The sequence below is a fragment of the Artibeus jamaicensis genome, unplaced genomic scaffold (genome assembly GCF_021234435.1).
Source record: "Artibeus jamaicensis isolate MK-2021 breed Jamaican fruit bat unplaced genomic scaffold, CSHL_Jam_final contig_311, whole genome shotgun sequence".
NCBI lineage: Eukaryota > Metazoa > Chordata > Mammalia > Chiroptera > Phyllostomidae > Artibeus > Artibeus jamaicensis.
In genome coordinates this window covers 4838874-4859797 of record NW_026521717.1, presented here as the reverse complement: position 1 = coordinate 4859797, position 20924 = coordinate 4838874, and the positions used below count along the sequence as shown (strand labels likewise).

Below are 20924 nucleotides of genomic sequence, written 5' to 3'. Positions count from 1 at the left end.
ATTACTAAATTGGGGGAGAATGCTTGTCATGTGTATAAATGCAATAGAAATCTTATTGAAAGTTATAGACTGATTTCATACATCATTGAACTCCTTGGCTTGCCTACACAATATGTCTTTCAGGCTCATGTGGTAATTGAATTGAAATTATAAACCTTCATAAATCCAAAAAGGGATTAAACCAGGACCACTGTGGCCTCTGTTTCTGCAATTCAGAGGTGACATAATAAGCCTACAGTGACCACAGAAATCTACTCTTAAAAACAGCTCTTTTGTCATTATAATGAGTAGTGGCTGACTTGAACTACTGAAAGTTGGAATAAAGTTGGTTCTGTGGCTGGACATCTTGGTGCCCATCTTATAATTGTCGATTAAGTCTCGCTCTACATGCATTTCTTCATTGTTAGGTGTAACTGTGGACCATTTATGATCCTGCCATATAGCTATTTCTTTTTTAAAATATTTTATTTATTTATTAAGAGAAACACCAATGTGTGGTTGCCTCTCACATGGTCCCACTGGGGACCCAGCCTGCAACCCAGCCACGTGCCCTGACTGGGAATTAACCAGCGACCCTTTGGTTTGCAGCTGGCACTCAATCCACTGACCTACACCAGCCAGGGCATAATTCTTAAATATTAAAGAGATATTAATAAAATAATGCACATACCTTATAAATCATAGAACAGTCAAGTGGTCACAGAAGTTTAGTTTGTAGAATGGAGAATTGTCAATAACCAATTTGAATTTTATACATAGAATCTTTTCTGAGCCTTTCTGTGGGCTGAGTACTATAGATCATAGGAAAAGCCCGACACCTAATTTTGAACCAAGACATTTAGTTTTTAAATGAGGGTAGACTGATGACTGTGATTAATTTAATAGTAATTACATATCATTTATTATTTCTTGAACATAATAAGATAAAAAATGCTAGGGTATATATTTTTTAAGAAGGGTTCTGGGATCATCTAATTACAAAATTTCACAGGTAAAAAAACGGAAAAAATCATTTGATAAACTGTTTCTTAACCAATATTTAATTAGGAAGAACTTTATTTTCCTCTTAGTAGAGGGTCACTAATAAATCTGTGTGTATATGGAACACATAACAATTTCATTCATTCAGTGGAGTGTTTAAAGGTTCTCTGTTTAGCACTTGAATGTTGGGCATGGTTCAAGTGTAAGTCAAGTGTGTCTAGAGGCTTTATTCATACCTATTTTCTTCTAGTCAGCAATACGTCATAATGCCCTGGTTCATGAATTAATTTTAATGGAATTAAACTTGAACAGCTCAAAATTATATAATTAATTTGATTCTGCTTCAATTAAAGTTACTAATTGAATTAAGCCTACTAGCGTGACACCTGGTGGCAGTCAGCTACATGACACTAACAGCAAGTAATATTGGGCTTTGCTGATGAGAGATTTCACGTGTAACAGTGAGTTTGTATAAATGTCTTTTCTGTTGATAATCTCACAAGGGCCTTGAGTTGACTGTGGTAGTGAAAACATATCTGAAGTTGTATAAAAAAGTCAAGATTTTAGCTGAAACCAGCATCTCTCAGGAAGATTACATTTTCTTTACCATAATGCTGAGTAGATGTTACATTAATCTAAAACTGTTGTTTTAGCATGCTTCTAATTTATATTTTATTGCTATTTGAATATGGTTTTGCTGTTTTAAAAAATTATTAATTTTTCTTTTGAGAAAGGGTAACAGAGGGGAAAAGGGGTAGAGAAACATCTGCGTGCATGTGGGAGAAACATCAATTGGCTGCCTTTTGCATTGCCCCTCTCTACAACTGACCTTTAACCCAGGCATGTGCCCCGATCAGGAATCCAACTGGCTACCTTTCAGTTTGTGATGATGTCTAACCCACTGAGCCACACACCAGTGAGAGTTATTTTTTTTTTAATACTTAGTATTGGAACTGCCCTCCTCTTTTCTTTTTGAGCTGTTACTGTATTTGGTCCTATATGGGTGTCCATCTATTTTCATGTGTTGAAGTGTGTTTCACGTCAGAACTTTTTAATTGTTGTGAAATCCCCATGGTACATGAGAAAATTCTTCATGCGCAGAAATTGTTTTCCTTCCATTGGAAATATAAATACAATTGACCAACAACTTCTGTTTGAATCTCTTCTTGCTTCCATGGCTTGACATCATATAGCTTCTCTTCTTTAATCCTTTCTAATTGTACAAACTCTACCTGATATACTTCTTTTCATGTAGTCACTTTCTGTGAACCTTGTCATTTGGATGGCTTCCATAATCAAGTTTAGGAACATGACTATTTCTAGCTATAATTTTATTTGTGATTTGCAAATTCAAATATCCAACACTAAACTCATCCACTAGACTTAAACTCCATGAAAGCCTGGGCTGTGCCTTCTAATTCATTGTATCCCCACTGCTTAGCATTGCCTAAACATTATATATATAATATATAATTAGTAAGTTATTTTCTTGGTCTCCAGGTTTTCTCAGTCAAATTCACATTAAGAGAACTCAGTCATTCAGTCATCTCCAATCCCATCTTCTCAATTATTTGTGCAATCCTCTAGTTATTTTCTCATATCTACCCCCTTTTCCATTTTGTTATGCAGTTAATTAAACTCTCATCAACTTCCACCTGGGCTGTGCAAGTCTCCGGTTTTTTCCCTTACTTTGTTCTCCTTGTTACATCCATACTTCAGTGACTCTTAAGAATGTAAATGCAATGGAATCACGTAAGCACCCCACCCCTAAATTGAAATAGAATCTTTGTTGATGGAGGCTAGAAATCTGTTTTTTAAAAAGCTGACCAAATGAGTTAAAGCACAGTCAGGATTGAGAACCACTGGTGTGTACAATTTTATTAATCTCCCTAGTGCATGGCTCTGATTAGGCAATTCATAAAGTTTTAATAGCTACTTTTACTTATTTGTCTTGCTCTTACATTAGGTCCAAACTTCTCACCTTGACATTTAAAATATCTGTTCTATGTCTCTATTCAAACCTTTAATGTCTTATATCCTAGTCCTTCTTAAAGTACTTCAGTTCAGGATTGGAACCATTGTCCAAGCGTCTGATATTGGAGTTTGCTCATGCTGTTTTTCTATCTGCAATAGCTTTTCTTCCATCTTTATTTTTAGAATTCTCACCAGTCTTTTAAACACCCTTGGTGCTTTGGGCTTCTCATAACATGCATTTTACCTTATGCTCTAGTTTGCTTTTTGCCTGAGTTATGTTTACAATTAGCTGTTCCTTTTTTCCCCCTCTGAACTCCTAAACCCATGTATAGATCTCTCATCCTAAACACCCTTCCTCTCTGAGAATGTATGACACAATTCTTGGCTATTTCCCAGGTTTCTATGAAGAAAACTCTGTATTTCCTCAATTCCCATTCCACTGCAGTTTGACTCTCATCTCTACTCCACACCAGAGTCCCTTCTTTGTGCTTTCTCTGCAGCTCCCACCCTCTCTACCTGTGTGGATTTACTCACTTTCATCCTTGATGTAAACTTTCCACATTTCTCTGTCATGCAGGTCACTTGCCATGTTCTAATGATTTGTTTACAATATTCTTGACATATTATTTTTATTGTAAACATCTGTTTCTGCAATGCTAGGCAAGTAAATGCTCAGTAAATATGCTAATGAGTCATTGTGTGCAAAAGTCAATTAATGTGCCATGCCCATTTTCTTAAATTTTGGCAGACTTGAAAACATTTAGAAAAAAATTTATAAAATGAAAAAATAGAGAAAAATATGTAACATTTAATGATAATAAATATATTTTTATTCAGAAAAATGTGATAAAGAAAATACTGAGAGGGGTATAACTCGAGCCACCGGTATCTGCCTCACACATGGAGAGATGCAGGACCAGTCCATTTGGGGAAATTGTTCAGATGATGAACTCATCAGAAGTAAGTACTTTTAAAGAAAATTGCAGTTATTTGGGGATATGACTGTGATGATATGCTCTGAGTTAATTGTATAATATAATTTTGCTGGAAACCTATAAATCAAGAGTTTTCAGAGTTTATTTGAAACTGTATTCATGAGAATTTAAAACAGTGCTAAAATGAGTATATAAATAATACTCTGTCAGGTTTCATTCTTTCTTTAGGAGAGAAAAATTTACATGTAAATTGTGGACTCAGTTCTCAGAGAGATTTGCACACAACTTAATTCTTTCTTGATCAGTGACTAAGTGAAAGACGATTTCTAAGTGCACTGTGAAACTAAAATGATAAAAACAGATCTAAAGGATAATAAGTAGGGCTTTGGTAATGTGATTCTGGTCCCTTTTCTTTTAAGCCAAATGATCCAAACTTTTTTTTTTACAGTTTTATATATATATATATATATATATATATATTTAATTACTATTTGGTTTCTTTTTATTTTCTTCCTAAGATTGCTGTGCAGAATATATACAAAAGTTTTAGCATATTTTTATTTTATTCTGGGAATATCCAGGAATACTGGTATCTTTTGGGTGCTATTCAGAATGCTGATTTCCCATCAGATTCTCCTCTGGAATCTAGGTTCTGGTCACTAAGTTTCCGCAGGTGGGTTCCAGATAAATTTATCATATAATGAGCTATTCTCTGTAGTACATGTCTAAATGTAAAGATCACTGCTATGCCACACCTGGAAGAACACTGTTGAAGGAAATTTCAAACTTTCAAATAAATCTCTTAAAGTGAATGTGTTTTATTTTAATTTTTGAACTATTTTGGTTTTTCTTAATTTTTGTCTTAGAGAATGGAATGGAAAGCAAATAAGGCTCAGAAATTAGCAAGGAACAAAATTTATATTGCTTTCTCCAAAGAATGAAGTAAAATGCTATTTCGAGTAACACATATACATATATATGTAATAATATATATATGTAATACATATATTTTACTGAAAACATATGTATTGGTAATCTATCTAAATGTTGATTCTACTGTTGTAGAACATAGTTTTGTGAGATACTGACTTCTTTTATTTGTGATTTCCTGACAACTAGAGAGTTAATGAGAACTAGAAAATATTTTAGAAATAATTTTATTTCCACCTTGGGGAGCATGATTGTTTTCCCCTTTTTTTCATAGTCACAGAATTTTAAGTATGTGTTTTATTTAATTTATTTACTCCCTCCCCAAGTCCTATCTATAGTAAGAAAACATGAATATGTACTCTTAAGATAAAAATCAAAATGTAAGCATTATTGCATAAGGATTTGGAGAGTTTTGTTTAATGTGCTAAATTTTTTGTGCTATTTGATTAAGTTCATTTTAGTTTCAGAATTCATACAATTAAAGGGAATTAATTTAAAATAAACTACTCTATGGTCAGTCTAGATTAAGTGGACAGTGATAAAAATATTGTAAATTGTGTGAAATTGTGGAGGTTTTTTTGAGATAATGATGAAGCTTGTACCATGGGACACTGGAGCATTTGGAAACAACTGTCTAGTTTCCTACTAATATGCATTGAAGGAATTGAGGGGAGAGGAAGAGACAGAGATTGAGAGATTGAGATTGATCGCCCCACTGGAGAGGGCTGCTATGAATACTGACAGATGTATGGACATACAAAAGATAATGGCCAATGACAATAATGTAGCTCCTGCTTGAAACATTAGCTTGCAAGAATTCCCAAATGTGTGGGTGACATCGGACTCTGAATTCTCTTAACTAATTTCAAAAACTCTGTTTTGTTATTTTCCTTGTCACACATTTCCAGACAAAGGCATGTTTTATTGTGTTTACAGGAAGATTTGATATCTGGATTTGATGAAATGAAAAATTTTATGTCATCTTTAAACCTGACTCAAGCCGGGATAGCATGTGAAAGTTTGATATTGTGACAGCTCCTTACATTTCAACTCCCTGAATTTCTTTCTTTGGCCCTTCTCATGGTTTTTGAGCATCTCCATATACTACAATGTTTGTCACTCTTAACTCTCCAGTTAGGGAGATGTGTGTTTTCCTCTTGATTCAACGTGTAGCACATTTTTGGGGCCCAGTAAATCGTTTGTAATAACAATAGGCCCTGGAAAGAAGGCTCTGGATCAGAGCTACCTGGGAGAGGAGGCAGACAGCTGGCTCTCACAGAATTGATTTTAGTGTCCCCACTGTAATGTGAGGTTGACTGGATGGAGGGATCAGCAGAAAATAATTAGGCCAACATTTGCAAATGTACAACCCACTCTTTTTCCAGGCTTCCATGGGACAGCTCAGCTGCATAAGCAAGAAATAAAGGAGAGTGACTTTGTTTAATACTTCTCTTTCTCTATTGAGAGTGGTTAGTGAGGGCTGACAGCTAAAATCTCTTTGTCCCGGATGCCTGCTGCCTTCTTTGTTGGGCATTTAAAGCATAATTTATAGAGAACTGTTAGCTGTCAGTATGATGAGGCTGTTTTTACTTTTCTGAGAATAACTGAATTCTGGAAAGTCAAGGGAGTGGCTGCTTTGGAAATTGTATTCTAATTAAAGGGTGTATTCTCGGGCCTCATAAAAGAGATCCAAGCTGAGAATAAATTCCAAATTATTCTGTGAACTTTAACCCTGACCTCAGTGGACCACTGACTTGTGCCTCACACTTAGTTCTTGCTCCACACAGACGTTTTAGCTTCGTTTGTCTTCTGTGGTCCTTCTAGAAAACATTGCAGGTAACAGACCTGAGGTAACATGCTCTCAGAGCCTGGATTCCAAATTGGTTGGCTTTGAGTTGCTAATTTGTTAGAGAGAGTGCTTTCTGTAAGTTAGAAGTAAAAAAGAAGAAATCCATATGGAATCCAACATTTCAAATAAGCAGGCCACACACACAATGTGGTCCAGGAATGTACATTGTGATTCTCTTTCTTAAGAAATTTAAATTAAAAAGACAATTGTAACTACTCAAGTTTGTTTTAAAAAAAGAAAGACTAAATGAAGTAATAAAGGTATAAGAACTAAATGGAAGTTTTGTGAGGAAACTTTATAATTGGAAAATTTTTATTTTTCATTGTGAATTTTTATTCTTTTTACAATTTACAAGGCTTTCATATTTTGAGAAAATATTGTGCCGTATAATTTAATTCCTGGAATGGGGGTTAAAGTTTAGAGTTTATAAGGGCATCTTGGAATGAGAATACTAGTTAAGACTTTGGCTTTTCTTGTCATATTAGCATATATGATACACTATATAATTTGAAGCTATGCCTCGTTTTAACAATCACTGCGCCTCTGACTCTGACTTAGTTAAATAAATATATCATACAAATGATACCCTCAAATAATATGATTTTTTCTATTTAACCCATAATATGTATAAACTGGTTACCAGCAATGGACGATAATTCATGTTTTAACTGGACTAGAAAAGGAACAGAAGTAACATTTTGATCTCAATCTTTGGGGTATTTCTAAAGTAGGAAGGAGTGTGTGTGTGTCTTCCTGTGCTCAACTCATAAGACTGTCTAATATTTTCCTTTAATTTAGGTCAAATTCTATTATCCTAATTATTTCCTATAGAGAGACTTACATTTTCTGTGTTCCTTTTCCTAAACTGCCTCAGGTCTCTAGCTCAGATTTTTCTGTGTCTTTCTGAAAATTTTCACTACTTAATCTTATCCATAGACATTGCTTTTATATAAACATCTCCTAATTTAAAATGCTATCACTTAACTACAGAAAATTTTTAGCTTTCTTTTGAAATAAATTTTCCATTAAATTAAACTGTTTGGTTCACCTAATCTTTCCTTTGTGATTTTATAGAATTCCCATGATCTGAAGCAAAGTTAGAATGTTCTACTTAAACAGTAATCCCTATTCTATTGAACCCATTTATTCATTTTGAAGAGTTTTTCACTCTCATAATAGTAAGCACTTAATTGGTAATAGAATGCAGGCCCTCTCTCTAATTCACACTTGCCAATGCATCATGCTTTTTCATTCATCCTACTACTTGAAGCCTTTGTCTTGGCATCTTCTGAGTTTCCTCTCAACATCAACAGGCTCCATTATTAGAAATACTGTTATTTCTTTTCCTAACCTTTGTCACTTACCACTCATAACTACTTAATGAATACCATTTCATCACTAGAGAGAATGTCTTCTCTATGTAAATTACTGGAAGAAAGGCAAATACTCAGGTGTACAATTTATATACTTAAGACACTTCTCACTTTAAAGGTAAGAAAAGAACACTGAGAAGTTTTAATTTAAATTTTTCAGTGGATCTCATGTTTGAATGCACATTATACTCAGTATTGTTTGATTTTCTTTGAAATTTTATATGAAAGAGACTCTAAAGAAGTCCCTCCAGATAAGTGCCACCCAGTAAGACTGGGAGGGGTAGCTTTTGTGTTATGTTTCTTAGGTAAGTAATCTAGTCTTTTCTTAATATTTCATGCTTATTCATTCTGGAAGCCCATCTTGGGAGTAAGTCATGTGACTTTCATCTTGCTCAGTGTCTTTTCCTTCATTGGTCTTTCAGAAAAATGTTGTTTTTCTATATGCTGACCAAATAGTTATGTGGCTGCAGTTCAGATTCTTTGATTGTTGCTATTACAGAGGAATCTTTAACCATCAATTGTTCTAAAATCCAAATCATGATTGGGTTTCAGGGTTGGGTGGATAACAATAATCCATTTTTGATGGCTGCCTGTATTTATCTTGTTGGTCAAAGAGAGCCATGAGGCTGTGTTCTAGGATAGAGTTTAAGTTCCCTGACATAATTCTTCCTCAGGGTGCATTGTTTCATGCCCATCTGGGTTCCATTGCCCAGATCCTGGAGGCCAATGGAAGCCAATTGCCAAGATTCAGACCCTGGATGTCCCATGAATACTGGTATTGGACAAGTTACCTAATGTCTTTGAACTCTACTTTTTCATTTTTAGAATGGAGGTACTGATACTTGGTGATTCGGGGGGACTATACAAGAAAATTCATATTTTGTCCTTAATTGGTACAGAACTGAGTCAGTTTATTCACTGAATTTACTTGTTTCTATTATTGTTGTTTTTGGACTCAAATACCAGTTTTATGGCTTTGTTGTTGTTGTTTTCTTTGTTGTTCCTTTGTTTTATATATCTAGATATGCTAGGTGCATAGACCAGGTCCCTCTGAGACCCTTGATATTTATGTCCGCAACAGATAATCAGCACAATGGATACTACATAATCTATGCTTAATAAATGATGACTTAAGTTTATTGAATTAATGCAAGGAGGGCAGAGATGTTTTGCACATGTTGCTTCTATGACTTTAGACTTTAAGGTACTATAACAAAGATTCTAAGTCACTACCTTTTTCTTTTATTCTTTCTAACCTGCTCCTTACTCCCAAGCCACATGTGATTTATTCATGTCAGATTCTAATGTCTATAGATGACCTGAATGAAATTAAATTGATCAAACCCTCAGTTTGGTTGCTGTTCACTGATATTATATTCTGAAGAGTTCTCAGGGAACTGATAGCAGTGCTGTAAATAACATTCATTGTCTGTGAGAGTAGGTAGGAATGACACTTTATTTAGGGCCTTCTCTGCTCTCTTATTATTTTTCTTTCCTACCTGTAAGAAAAAGTTTGAGACTACTTTATTTCTGTCTTTTCTTCATCTCCCTTTCTCTTGCTTTACTCTTTACCATCCCACCCTCCTTACTTCTCTCCCTTGTTTCTTGTTATATCTTTCTCTGCCTTTCTAAAAATTGGATTGTAAATGCTTTGTATACTATAAAGTGCAATGTATGTTGTTACTATTGTACTTATTAGTTTTATTATTATTCTAATTTATTACTTTACCATTCACTCTTATCATGCACCGTGACTCATTCAATTTCCAATCTATATCTTACTACATTTTGTTAAAGATTTTCAGTGTTTTCCTGATAGTCCTAAAATGTTTTGAACTTTATTAGGGGAGACGAGAAGATATTGAACTACAAGTGTTGAAAAAAAGGTGTAGTGAATGAACCAGATTTATTCCTTTTCCATTTGGGAGCTCTCTGAGCTTCAGGGAAGAGCTGAATATGCTAAGCACTGTAGAAATAAATAACACTCAATGATTAAGACCATAAATGCTGTGGTCTAGATAATTTTAGCTTTCAAACCTTAACCATAGAAATGAAGATCTCATGGAGAGTTAGCAACAGGGGAACGGGAGGAGAAGGCGGGAGAAGGTACAGAAAATAAGTAGCATAGAGGGTAGGTAGAAAATAGATAGGGGGAGGGCAAGAATAGCATGGGAAATATAAAATCCAAAGAACTTGAGACACATGGTCATAAACTAAAGGGGAGAATGGTAGGGGTGGGGAGTGCAGGGTGGAGGGGAATCAACAGGGAAAATAGTACAACTGTAATGGCATAATCAATAAAACAAAAATTTAAAAAAAAGAAAAAATAACAAAAAATAAATAAAAGTGCAAAATGGAAAAAAACCCCTTAAAATTCCTGGATGTGAACACATTATGAATTTTTATACATAAATTATTTTTTGAGAACATGTTGTTATATTGAAATTTCAGGATCAAGAATCAAAATATAACTTTGAAAACTAAATTTTAAAAATCATTTATATTAAGAAGGGATACTTACATTGTGCTTACTTGTGTTATGGTGAGGATACAGTGGTGAACAATACGGGTGTGGTCTCTGCATTTAGTTTATAATCTGGTGGAAGAGGCAGTTCATCTTGAAATGGTAATGAGTGTTTTGAGAGCTATGATAGGAAGTATAGGCTGTGTATGTTTCCATTTGAGAAACACATATCCTTGCATGAAGGGGAGGAGTCAGAGAGGGCTTTCTGGAGGAAGTGATGTCTACTACCATACCTAGAGGAGTTAGCCAACCCAAGTAGAGTATGGGATGGTGTGGGGTCAGTGTTGTAAGCCAAAAGGACAACACACCTGTAGGTTAGAGGTAAGAGAAACCAGCCAGTTTGAGTAAAGTTGGAGAAGCTGGGATGTAAAATGTTAGATGAAGAAGTATGGAGAGAGATTGGAGGGAAAGAATCTGTTAACAAGGGGTTAAGGAAAGGTAGAAGTTGTTGAAGAGAGTAGCAGCTGAATCATATTTATATTGTAGTTAGCCTATATTTTAGGGTGATTACTCTTGCAATTGTTAGAAAATAAGGATAGGAAGAACTGAAAGCAGTTCTCCCAGGTGGGAAACTTGTATTAATTCAATGGAGAATGGAAAAATATCTTGGACTGCAGTAATGGCAGGTGGAATTGCAAGGAGTAAATAGATCAGCTTTATTATGGGTTACAATCAGTAAGACATTTGAGGTAAGGGAGTGGTACGTGCTGAAAAGGAGGCCAAGATTTTTAGTTTGGACAAGTGATAGTTGTGATAAAAGGACAATGGTGCAAAGTATTTAAGGACATTGTCTAAAGAGATTGCAGTGAGGAGCGATGGGTGTGAGATGGGTAGAGAAAGAAGTAAATACAAGAAAGGTATTATAAATAAGAAAAAACACAGGGGCTAAAAATAGCTAAAGGTTTCTACTCTTTAAGAAACAATTAGGTATAGATACAGTATGTGAATGGGACAAGTGTAAAAAGAACATGGATCATGAGAATTAGAAATATGAATGTAAGATTTCTGAGGTAGAAAAATCCCTGGTGAGCATTATATCCAAGGTGTGGTCATGAGTTTGGGTAACTGAAAAATGTCTCTGCTACATCCAGAGTGCTAGGTTTGGAATAGATTTTAGAGGCTTCATTGCCATATTTAGCAGGTGGAGAAACAGAAATCCAGATGTTTCCTTTAATCAGCATGGCTAGTAAGAGCCATGATTTCCCAGGTATCCATGTTTTTTTTGTGTGTGTGTGTCCAGATCTCTTGAATTTCTCACTCAGCCTTAATGGTTTATAAGCCAACCAGTTGTTTATCTCTGGTTCTTTGCTGCTTTTCCCTAAGATTAGTGACCTGTTGTCGATGAATGAAATAGTAATTTGATATTCTCTAGAGCTGAAGACCCTGAGGAGAATGAAAATATATTGTTTGAAGCCCTTGGTTTTCAGTATTGTAAGGTCTAAAGGGTCTTTTCCACTTAGTTCAGCAGACATATATAATTGGGATTTTTTGAAAAGATATATATCAGTGTGTGTGTATATCAAATTATAAGTGTGTTTATCTTTTTTCATAATGGATTATTTCTCTTCACAATAGTTACATTCAGGGACTTACGTGAAATTGGGGACATTCATTTAATATTCTGTATAAAGAAAATTCTCCCATATAACAAAAATTATCAGAATGAAGGCCCAACTTCTCAAAGCCTCATTAGAGGACAGTCACCTGTAGGAAATGCTTCAGGTCTCAGGTAAGCCAGGATATTGTTTCCTACAGATTCTGCAGAAGATAGGACCAAGTACATAATTTTGTAGGTGTAGAGCAATGCAAACTGTGAATGCACAGCTCTGTAAAAAACTATTATGACTTTTAAGATGGCAAGAGCAGAGAATTAAATGAAGTGCAGGGCCCTTCTCAGCACAAGCATGAGGCTTACACCCATGAAGTGAGGGTTGGCTAGAGGTTTTGAGGGGATGGGGATTCACTTCTAGTAAAGACTACCTTGTATCTTTTTTCATTAAGTTCCTGAAATTCAAGAATGAAGCAGTTTTTCTGGATTTGGCAAATCAGTTGATATGTTAGTCATAACCATGAGTAGTTTGTATAGCTATATAGAACAACTACAGTGTGGGAAATTCTTTAAGGCAGTGGTTTTTGTTTTACCCAGCCACAGAGGGGTGAGACTGAGCGAGTTTCATAGGTTCAGTAGTGGGGGTGAGGGCATGTATATCAGAATGAGGAGCATTGGTAAAATTCCCTCTTCACTCCTTTCAGGAGCTCCATTCTCCCTTTGCCAAAGCCTGGCCGAGAGACAGTACTATGACTTGTCCAGTGTCTCTTTTAAGGAGTCCTTCAGGACTTAATGGTAAATCCATGCTCCATTGGAAGCTGGATTTTTCCCAAGTCCCTGAGTTCTGCATTAAGACACACAGAAGTCAGGAAAATATCTTTTAAAACCCTCAGTGCTGGTATTAAAGGGTAAAATTGCATTAAGTGAACGAGAGAAGGTAGTGGGTAGAAACATCTGTTATGGAACATTATTTAATTAAATACATTTTCCATGTTTTTTTGAGAACTTGGAATGGAAATTTAAGGGAAAAAAGATTTCCACCATCTCACATTGTCACGTATAATTGATTCATGTCGATGTGATTGCTAAATGACCATACATCTCATTGAAGGATGCTGCCCATTATTCTTGTCTTCATGAAAGATATATTTAATGTATTATCTATGTAGAGGCCTACCTTTGTAGGTTTTGTTGTCCATATTCCTTCAGCCTACAAAGATGCTCTCATAATCGCAAAGGTAAGTGATAATGTAGGCAGCAGTACTGACGATAACACATCCACCAAATGGTGTAACAATGTGTAATTATCTTTTTCCTACTATTCCTTTGAGTTAGGTTCTTATTACACTTCTCTCATATCCAGTAAATTTTCCAAAGTCTTATTAATTAGCTCTAAATATGAATATGTACTGTTAGAAATGTAAAATTAAACCTATATTCTAACAGATTTAGGTTTTTAATATTTTTTACTTTAGCCAGTTTAAGATGGTTGATTTTTGGTATGACTTTACATTTTGAAAGAACAAAAGCTGTTCAGTATTTTTTATTTAAATATACATAAACTCATCCTTTAATTTTTTAAAATATAGTTGTTTTTTAATAAATTTCAAAGATTTTCTAATAAAATATATATTTATAATATATATCATAAAATATTTTATAGAGGTTTAAATAATACTGACTTTTTTCATACAGTCCAAATTTGCTTGGGCTCATTCAAGGTTGTATAGTTTCAGGCTACAAGATCTTCTGATTATTTCAATATTAAATTCGAGCCTTGTTGCCAATCTAGTACTTAGAAAGTTGATGGGAAGGGTTGTTGGTAGTACACTAATTCCCATAGAAAACTGAAAATGAAATGGCACAACCTTAAATTAGTGCCCTAGTGAGTGTGGTTCAGTGGATTGAGCACCACCTGAAAACAGAAAGGTTGCCAGTTTGACTCCCTGTCAGGACATATTCCTGGATTGCTAGTCAGGTCCTCCATTGGGATTGTGGGAGAGGCAAGCAATTGATATTTTTCTCCTTGTCTTTCTCCCTCCTTTCCCCTGTCTCTAAAAATGCAGACAACTGTACTTGAACTACAATAAAATAATGTAAAAATAAATAAATAAATACATTAATTAATTATTTTAAACAACCTTAAATTAGTGAGTCAGTTATTGTGTGTAGTGTCAGATGGTGGTCTGTGTGATGTTGCTGTGATTCTTTATTCATTCCTTCTTGACCTTCTACCATAACCTATTTGATCCCTAACTATTATCTTGTCATCTAAGTCAAACTTCCCAGTGTTTGATGTAGAATTAAAAAAAAATGAAATCACAAAAATTCTAGCCTTTTTTAACTCTAAAGACCTTACATCTATTTTACTTTAGCCATCTTACAAATATAGACATACTCTGGATCTTGTTATCACAGGGATCTGCTCTCTTCCAAGATTTTGAAATCAGAAATTTACTCTCATTTTTCCTGCTTTTTCCTTTAATAATTAGGCCTAAACTTCTGTGTTCTTTTCCCCCTGTTAACTCATCTCTTTCTTAACTTCACCTGCCTTTTTTCCTCTGGCCATCTAAAAGGACCTAGAAATGATCTTTCATCATCCTCTAAATTCTATGATCTTATGCCATATCTTCCAAGTTTATGATGAAATGAAGGTAACAGACCACACCATCAGTCTTCTCAGTTGAGGTTCCATGGACTGTGGATCACAGAGAAAAAAAAATGTTGTATAACAGAAGGATTAGCTGTAGTATAAATGTGTGTTCTTTCATCTCAATTGAATCATCTCTACTACTCACCTGTATTTTAATTTCTAGTTGATTTTCTTTTTTTGGTTCCTTCTTGCTTTTTTATTTTGTTACATTTTATTATAAATATTCATATTATATTCTAATTCCTTTATCACTGGCACATTTTAGGTTATATTAACACCAGCTCCTGGGTACATGTGTATATTAACACCAGTTCTGGAGTTTGTGGCTGATACCTTAGTGCATCTTTATATCTGCCCTGCATGGAACTAAAATAGTCTTTTGAACTTGATATATCCCTTTTCCCAATATGTACAGGGATCTCTTCTCAGTCCTCATTCTTTCTGTAGCATTTGACAGGTTATGATTCTTGCCTGAAATGCCATCCCTCTTCTGCCACTCTCCTCTTCCCTCTTTCTGTTTCTCTAACAGCACAAGCCTTTCAGTGCCTCCAACGCCTGAAGTTACTTCTGACTCTGGGTTTTTTCATACCTGGAGGTCTCCCTCCAGGCTTAACTGTCATTTCTGAAAAGAGGCCTTCTCAGACCTCTCAATGTAAAGTAAATTTCTCTATTTCTCATAGTACCCTTTTCTTTCTAGCCATTGTCACAATTTGAAATTTATTTTTTTTCTATTTCATGTTTAATATCTGCTGGCTTTAAGTTGCCTCCCCAGCAATTAGCATCATTCCAGGACCCATAGTAAACTTTCAGTAGACAATTTTGGATGATTGTGGGAATAAAATAAATTTCACTGTTTCCTTCACTGCTTCCTTTTATTAGCTTTTGCCACAGCGAACATATATTCCTTGCATTTCCCACTACATGTCCAAAGTGTTCCTTCTCCCAAGCTTAACTCATGTTACTTCTCTCCCCATATCTCCAACCATATAAGTAGGCCTTCTGCAATTTCCCTCTGGAAATTAGAGTGTTTTCCCATTTGGACTCACAGTGTTTACCTTCATCTTTCCTAAAGAACTCATTAATTTCAAAATTATAGTGCATATTGTGATGGGTCTCTTCCCTATCACTGAACTGAAGGATCCTTAGAGGCAGAATTGATGTCTCATTCATGTCTGTAGCTCTCACAGTGTATAGCCCAGGGCCATGCTCAGAGTTTGTTCCTATTACTTATATGTTAATTGTTGAATAAATGAAAATCTGTATCTTTTGACTTTTTAGATTCTCTGTACGAAACTGACAGCTTTGAATTGGCTAAGCTGTAATTATTTGTCTTAAAATGTGGATTGACTATCTTTGATTTTCTTAAGGAGCTAATTTTCTTAGTCTACAGTTTGTTCATATCAAAAGATGCTTTTTATTACTAACAGTGTTATTGCTTAGAGTTTTTTATAATTAATGAAACTTTTCAAATTGATGATCTAACTTTGCTTATCAACAACTTTATCAGGCATATGGGATATGAATTATCTGTAGATAAATGACACTGAACTCAGAGAAGTCCACAGCTACATAGCTGTGTATTAGTTAAATACTCTGATAATCCAGAAATGAGTCTCAAATCAGGGGTGGAGTAGAGGGAAGTACATTGAGTTTGTGGTGTTTATGGTCTCCTACAGATTGCATTAAAATCAAAGGGGAGGTGACAATTTTCCCAAATTATTACCTAATTTAAAGACAAACATTCAAAGGCAAGGTATAGCCATATCATTAAGAGTGGTAGAATGACAATAATTTCCAAATATACTTCCCTAGTTGGAGATTATTATCATTCTACCACTCTTAATGTGGCTATATCTTATCTCTGTGTTGGGTGAGAAAAACTTGGGAAAATTGTAATATATTGTACTCCTTCAGAATTTCATCATTGTTGTGAGAAATTCAAGTCAATGCCTGTTCTTAATATATACTTGATATCTTAGGAAAAAAAAATTTTTTTTTAGTTTTGGGGACCATTTACTCATCACTTCCATGAGAAATTGGTCTCATTGCAGGACAGAGAATCTTAGCATCTGCTGTTCTTTTGTGGTACAAAAGTATATGTTTAATTTAAGTTTTATGATATTGGAAAAAACGATTATAATTTGTTCTTTTAGCCTCATTAAATAGCACAATGAGATTGGAGGCACAATGAAAGGATTTAAAATCTAAAACTTGATGTAGTTATAGGAATTATTATATTAGGATTTTGATATATTAAACCAAAATCAAGGTTTATGTTACATATGAGTTAATTTTTTTAAGAATATAAATTATTTTGCTTGTTCTCTGAAGAAGTACATGTATGCTTCTTTCATATTCTTTGACACTCTGTCTAGAATTGGAGTAACCTATCTCTTTTGGGTAAAAATCTCTGGAATAAGCAGCTTTCCTTCCAATCAAGTGTTTGTAGATATGTTGGAAAGAATATTTCACTAACTGTTATAGGTACAGTTTGTTCTTGGGTAAAACAAAGTCTCTTATAATAGAGATACAGTTTACCTAATAAGAGTCATATTAATAAGTTAAAAAATCAGCTTTTTGAATAATATATGAATTCGTATGGTATCAGTGGTATCTAGGCATTTGGGACAATGGATAATTAGTTTGAATTCCCTTTGAGAGGGAGATGTGGATGTTAAAATAAATTGCTGATGAAGCATATACTTTGGAGAACACTGTATTTCAGAACTTTGTGCAAAATCAGCTATTTCTTTCAATGATATGGAAGTATAGCCTAAGACTGAGAAGATTTATTAGGGGAAGCTTTAAGCCATTCTTACTGTATAAAAGTTTATAGTTTGCTCACTTAGGACTAGTTACTAAAAGAGGAAGAATGGCACATATTTATAGGCCTGCTGGGAAAACATTGGTACTATACAACTGCAGGCACCATTGTTTGCAGCCAATAAAACAATAATAATCAGAATCACTATATTTAAGCACTTAAAAGTATTTGGTCATTTAGTTATTAAGAATTTTTCTTTTATAAAATACTGAATAATGGATCTCCATAAAAAAGAATTTACAGAGTAAGAAGATTTAGACTTGTGGAAGAAATATATTCTGAGCAAAAAAGGGGGAAGCAGAGTTTGGAATAAATTGATTTTATTAAGTGAAAGTGATAAAACTGCCTCTGTAGAAGGAATTACTTTGCTACTAGAAATAAATATTCCAAACTAAACTGTTCTTGCACAGAGTATCTACCAGATTTATTGTGGAAAATAGGCTATACTATACACAGTATATGTAGTATAAAGGATAATGCAAGCACAGTTTACTATCTACCCCTGAGTTTTTGAGACACACAAGCAAAATACTGTGCCTTCTCTTATTTTGCCTTCTGAAATTGGTGTAGTTTATCGTTATCTTAAATATGTTCAAAAGTTATCTTCCTGAGAAAGGGAGTACATTACTTAGTCAAGGAATCATCACTCCTTGTTCAGCATCTTTCTTGGGTTTCTTTATTTTGGTAAACATTGGATACATGATCAGTTCCTTGTCCCAGTAAGCCTAAAATAAATGAGGGGTTTGTTATAACACTCACTGGGAAGAAGTCTTCAATTTAATTTGTTTTTCTGATGACATTCATGGTGTTAAAGTAAAAATATATAAATGAAACAACTCAAAGGGTGCATATTTAGTGTGCAAAAAGCACAAATGTGTGGGAGTGCTCATTTTTTGCATTATTTTTTTTTCCCTAAAAAACAAACAAACCACTTCTTGGACTTAAACAAAATAGGATAACTATGCTCATAGAGTGAGAGAATCTACAGCTCATAGAATCTACAGCTCTGGGAGAGTGACTAGGTGCAATTATAGCTTGGTCAGTAATAATGACATATTTTAGTGTATGAAACTCTAAATTCCAATGAATTGAAAAAAATGGGTAGTTTTTGTGTAGTTTGTAGTCCTAGAATAGCATTTCTTGGGGTGTAAGTATGACCTTAAACATTTTGGGATTTTTAAAAATCTTTTTTTCCTTTTAACTGCTGGTATGGTGTTGTTTTCACTCCTCTGAATATTAATATAAATGTGGAAATAATTGTGGATGGCCTGTGTTCAAGAGAATCTCTATGATATTTTTTAGCAAAAATATTAAAACTCAGTTTCTTGGAGAATTATCACTTTTCAGATAATTTTTGTAAATCTTCATAAGGGCTGTTTTAACTGAGAGAGTTATTTCCATTCAGTTGGGCCTGATGCAGTCTGTTCCAGCATGCATTGAAAAATACTGAAATCTCATATACTGTTAGTGATTATGTATGAAGACTTTGGAAAAACTGGAGGTCTCATTGACCTCAGTGTAAACATAGCATGGTATTTTTTTTTTTTTTTTTACATAAGGGAAGGTATACATGTGCCAAGCCAATGAGCTCAACTCCCTTATTCTAAATAATGAAAAAAAAAAAAAAACACCACATTTGGCTGGGGGGAACCGAAAATGAAATAATGGCCAAAAGCTTGACTTACTTGTCAGCCAGTTCCATTTTTGACAGGAATAAGTCTCCTGGTCAGATATAATAAATGTGCAGCATATAAACTAATGCTTAGAGAAAGCCTGTGTATATGTAGAGAAGGTAAGGTGTGGAGTGCTGTAATTTGGATTCTAGTCCTCCCTAAAATTTACTAACCATGGAGCATGCGGCAAGTCACTTTTGTCTTTCGAGTTTAACCTCTGTCTGCATCTTTAGAATAAAATAATGGCATTCCCTTCTCTTACTACCTCATGAGGATGGTGAAGGGTCAAACGTCAAAGTGTAGTTGACAGTGTTAAGTCTAAGTCTTTAGGTGGATATTACTGGTACACAGTGATAAGAAAAACTGGCATCTGGGTTAAAGGAAGAAGTAAAGGATCACTCTGAGTTATACTTTGGCAAGAATGGAACTTCCTAATTGCATTTTTAGGCTGATCCAGGGATACCACAGAGAGAACCTGGCAGAAAAAAGTAGAGCATGATGCTTTGGATACTCTCCTTCTTACCCAGGAATTGAGGGGGAGAGTGGTGTATTCACATGATAGCCTGTTTTATATGATCATAGACACAAAAACCAAAAAAACCCCAGAATTTCCCATAAAATGTGGAAAAAAATGAAAGAGCCATTGCACTCACTAGAACCCTCTTTATTTTAAAATTAATTTTCAATTAAAAATTGTATTGTTCAATTACAGTTGTCTCCATTTTTCTCCCATTACTCTCCCCAGCCCTACCCACCCACCTTCCACTTTTAATCCCCCTGCCCCCTTGTCCTTGTCCGTGGGTCCTTCGTACATGTTCCTTTACTTGATCCTTCCCTTTCTTTCTCCCATTAGTCCCCTCCCCCCTCCCCTCTGGTCACTGTCAGTTTGTTCTTTATTTTCATGTCTCTGGCTCTATTTTGCTCATTTGTTTGTTTTGTTGATTAGGTTTCACTTATAGGTGAGCTCATATGGTATTTATCTTTTGCTGCCTGGCTTATTTCACTTAGCATAATACTCTCCATTTCCATTCATGCTGTTATGAAAGACAGGAGTTCTTTTTTTCTGCTGCATAGTATTCTATTGTGTAAGTGTACCACAGTTTTCTGATCCACTGTTTCACTGATGGGCACTTAGATTGTTTCTAGCAGTTGATTATTGTAAATAATGCTTCTATGAATACTGGGGTGCATAGGTTGTTCTGAATTGGCATTTCAGGATTCTTAGGGTATAATCCCAGCAGTGGAATTGCCAGGTCAAAAAACAGTTTCATTTTTAGTTTCTTTGTGGAACCTAGTGACTATACCAGTCTGCATTCCGACCAATCATTATTGGTGGCCATTAGGGTTCCCTTTTCCCCCCAACCTCTCCAGTACTTGGTTGTTGATTTGTTTATGATGGCCATTCTAACTGGTGTGAAGTGGTATCTCATTGTAGTTTTAATTTGCATCTTTCTGATGGGTAGTAATGCTGAGCATTCTTTCATATGTCCATAGGCCCTCTGTGTGTCCTTGGAGAAGTGTTTGTTCAGATCTTTTGCACATTTTTTATTGGATTTTTTTTGTCTTTCTGGTGTTGAGTCACATGAGTTGTTTATATATTTTGGAGATCAAACCCTTGTCTGAGGTATCATTTACAAATGTACTTTACCATATAGTTGG

The 20924-nt window shown here is 34.8% G+C and overlaps 1 protein-coding gene across 4 annotated transcripts in view; it reads left to right on the top strand.

The window, feature by feature from the left end:
• Positions 1-20924, top strand: part of MDFIC (MyoD family inhibitor domain containing) — a 108406-nt gene that overhangs the window by 17189 nt on the left and 70293 nt on the right. For 3 of the 4 annotated variants that reach the window (XM_037150048.2, XM_037150049.2, XM_053662953.1), the window contains one exon: positions 3793-3915. The exons of the other annotated variant lie outside the window; for it this stretch is intronic. In XM_037150048.2, the coding sequence (XP_037005943.2) occupies positions 3793-3915 (123 nt within the window). The remainder of the gene's footprint in view (positions 1-3792; positions 3916-20924) is intronic. 4 annotated transcript variants of the gene reach the window in all.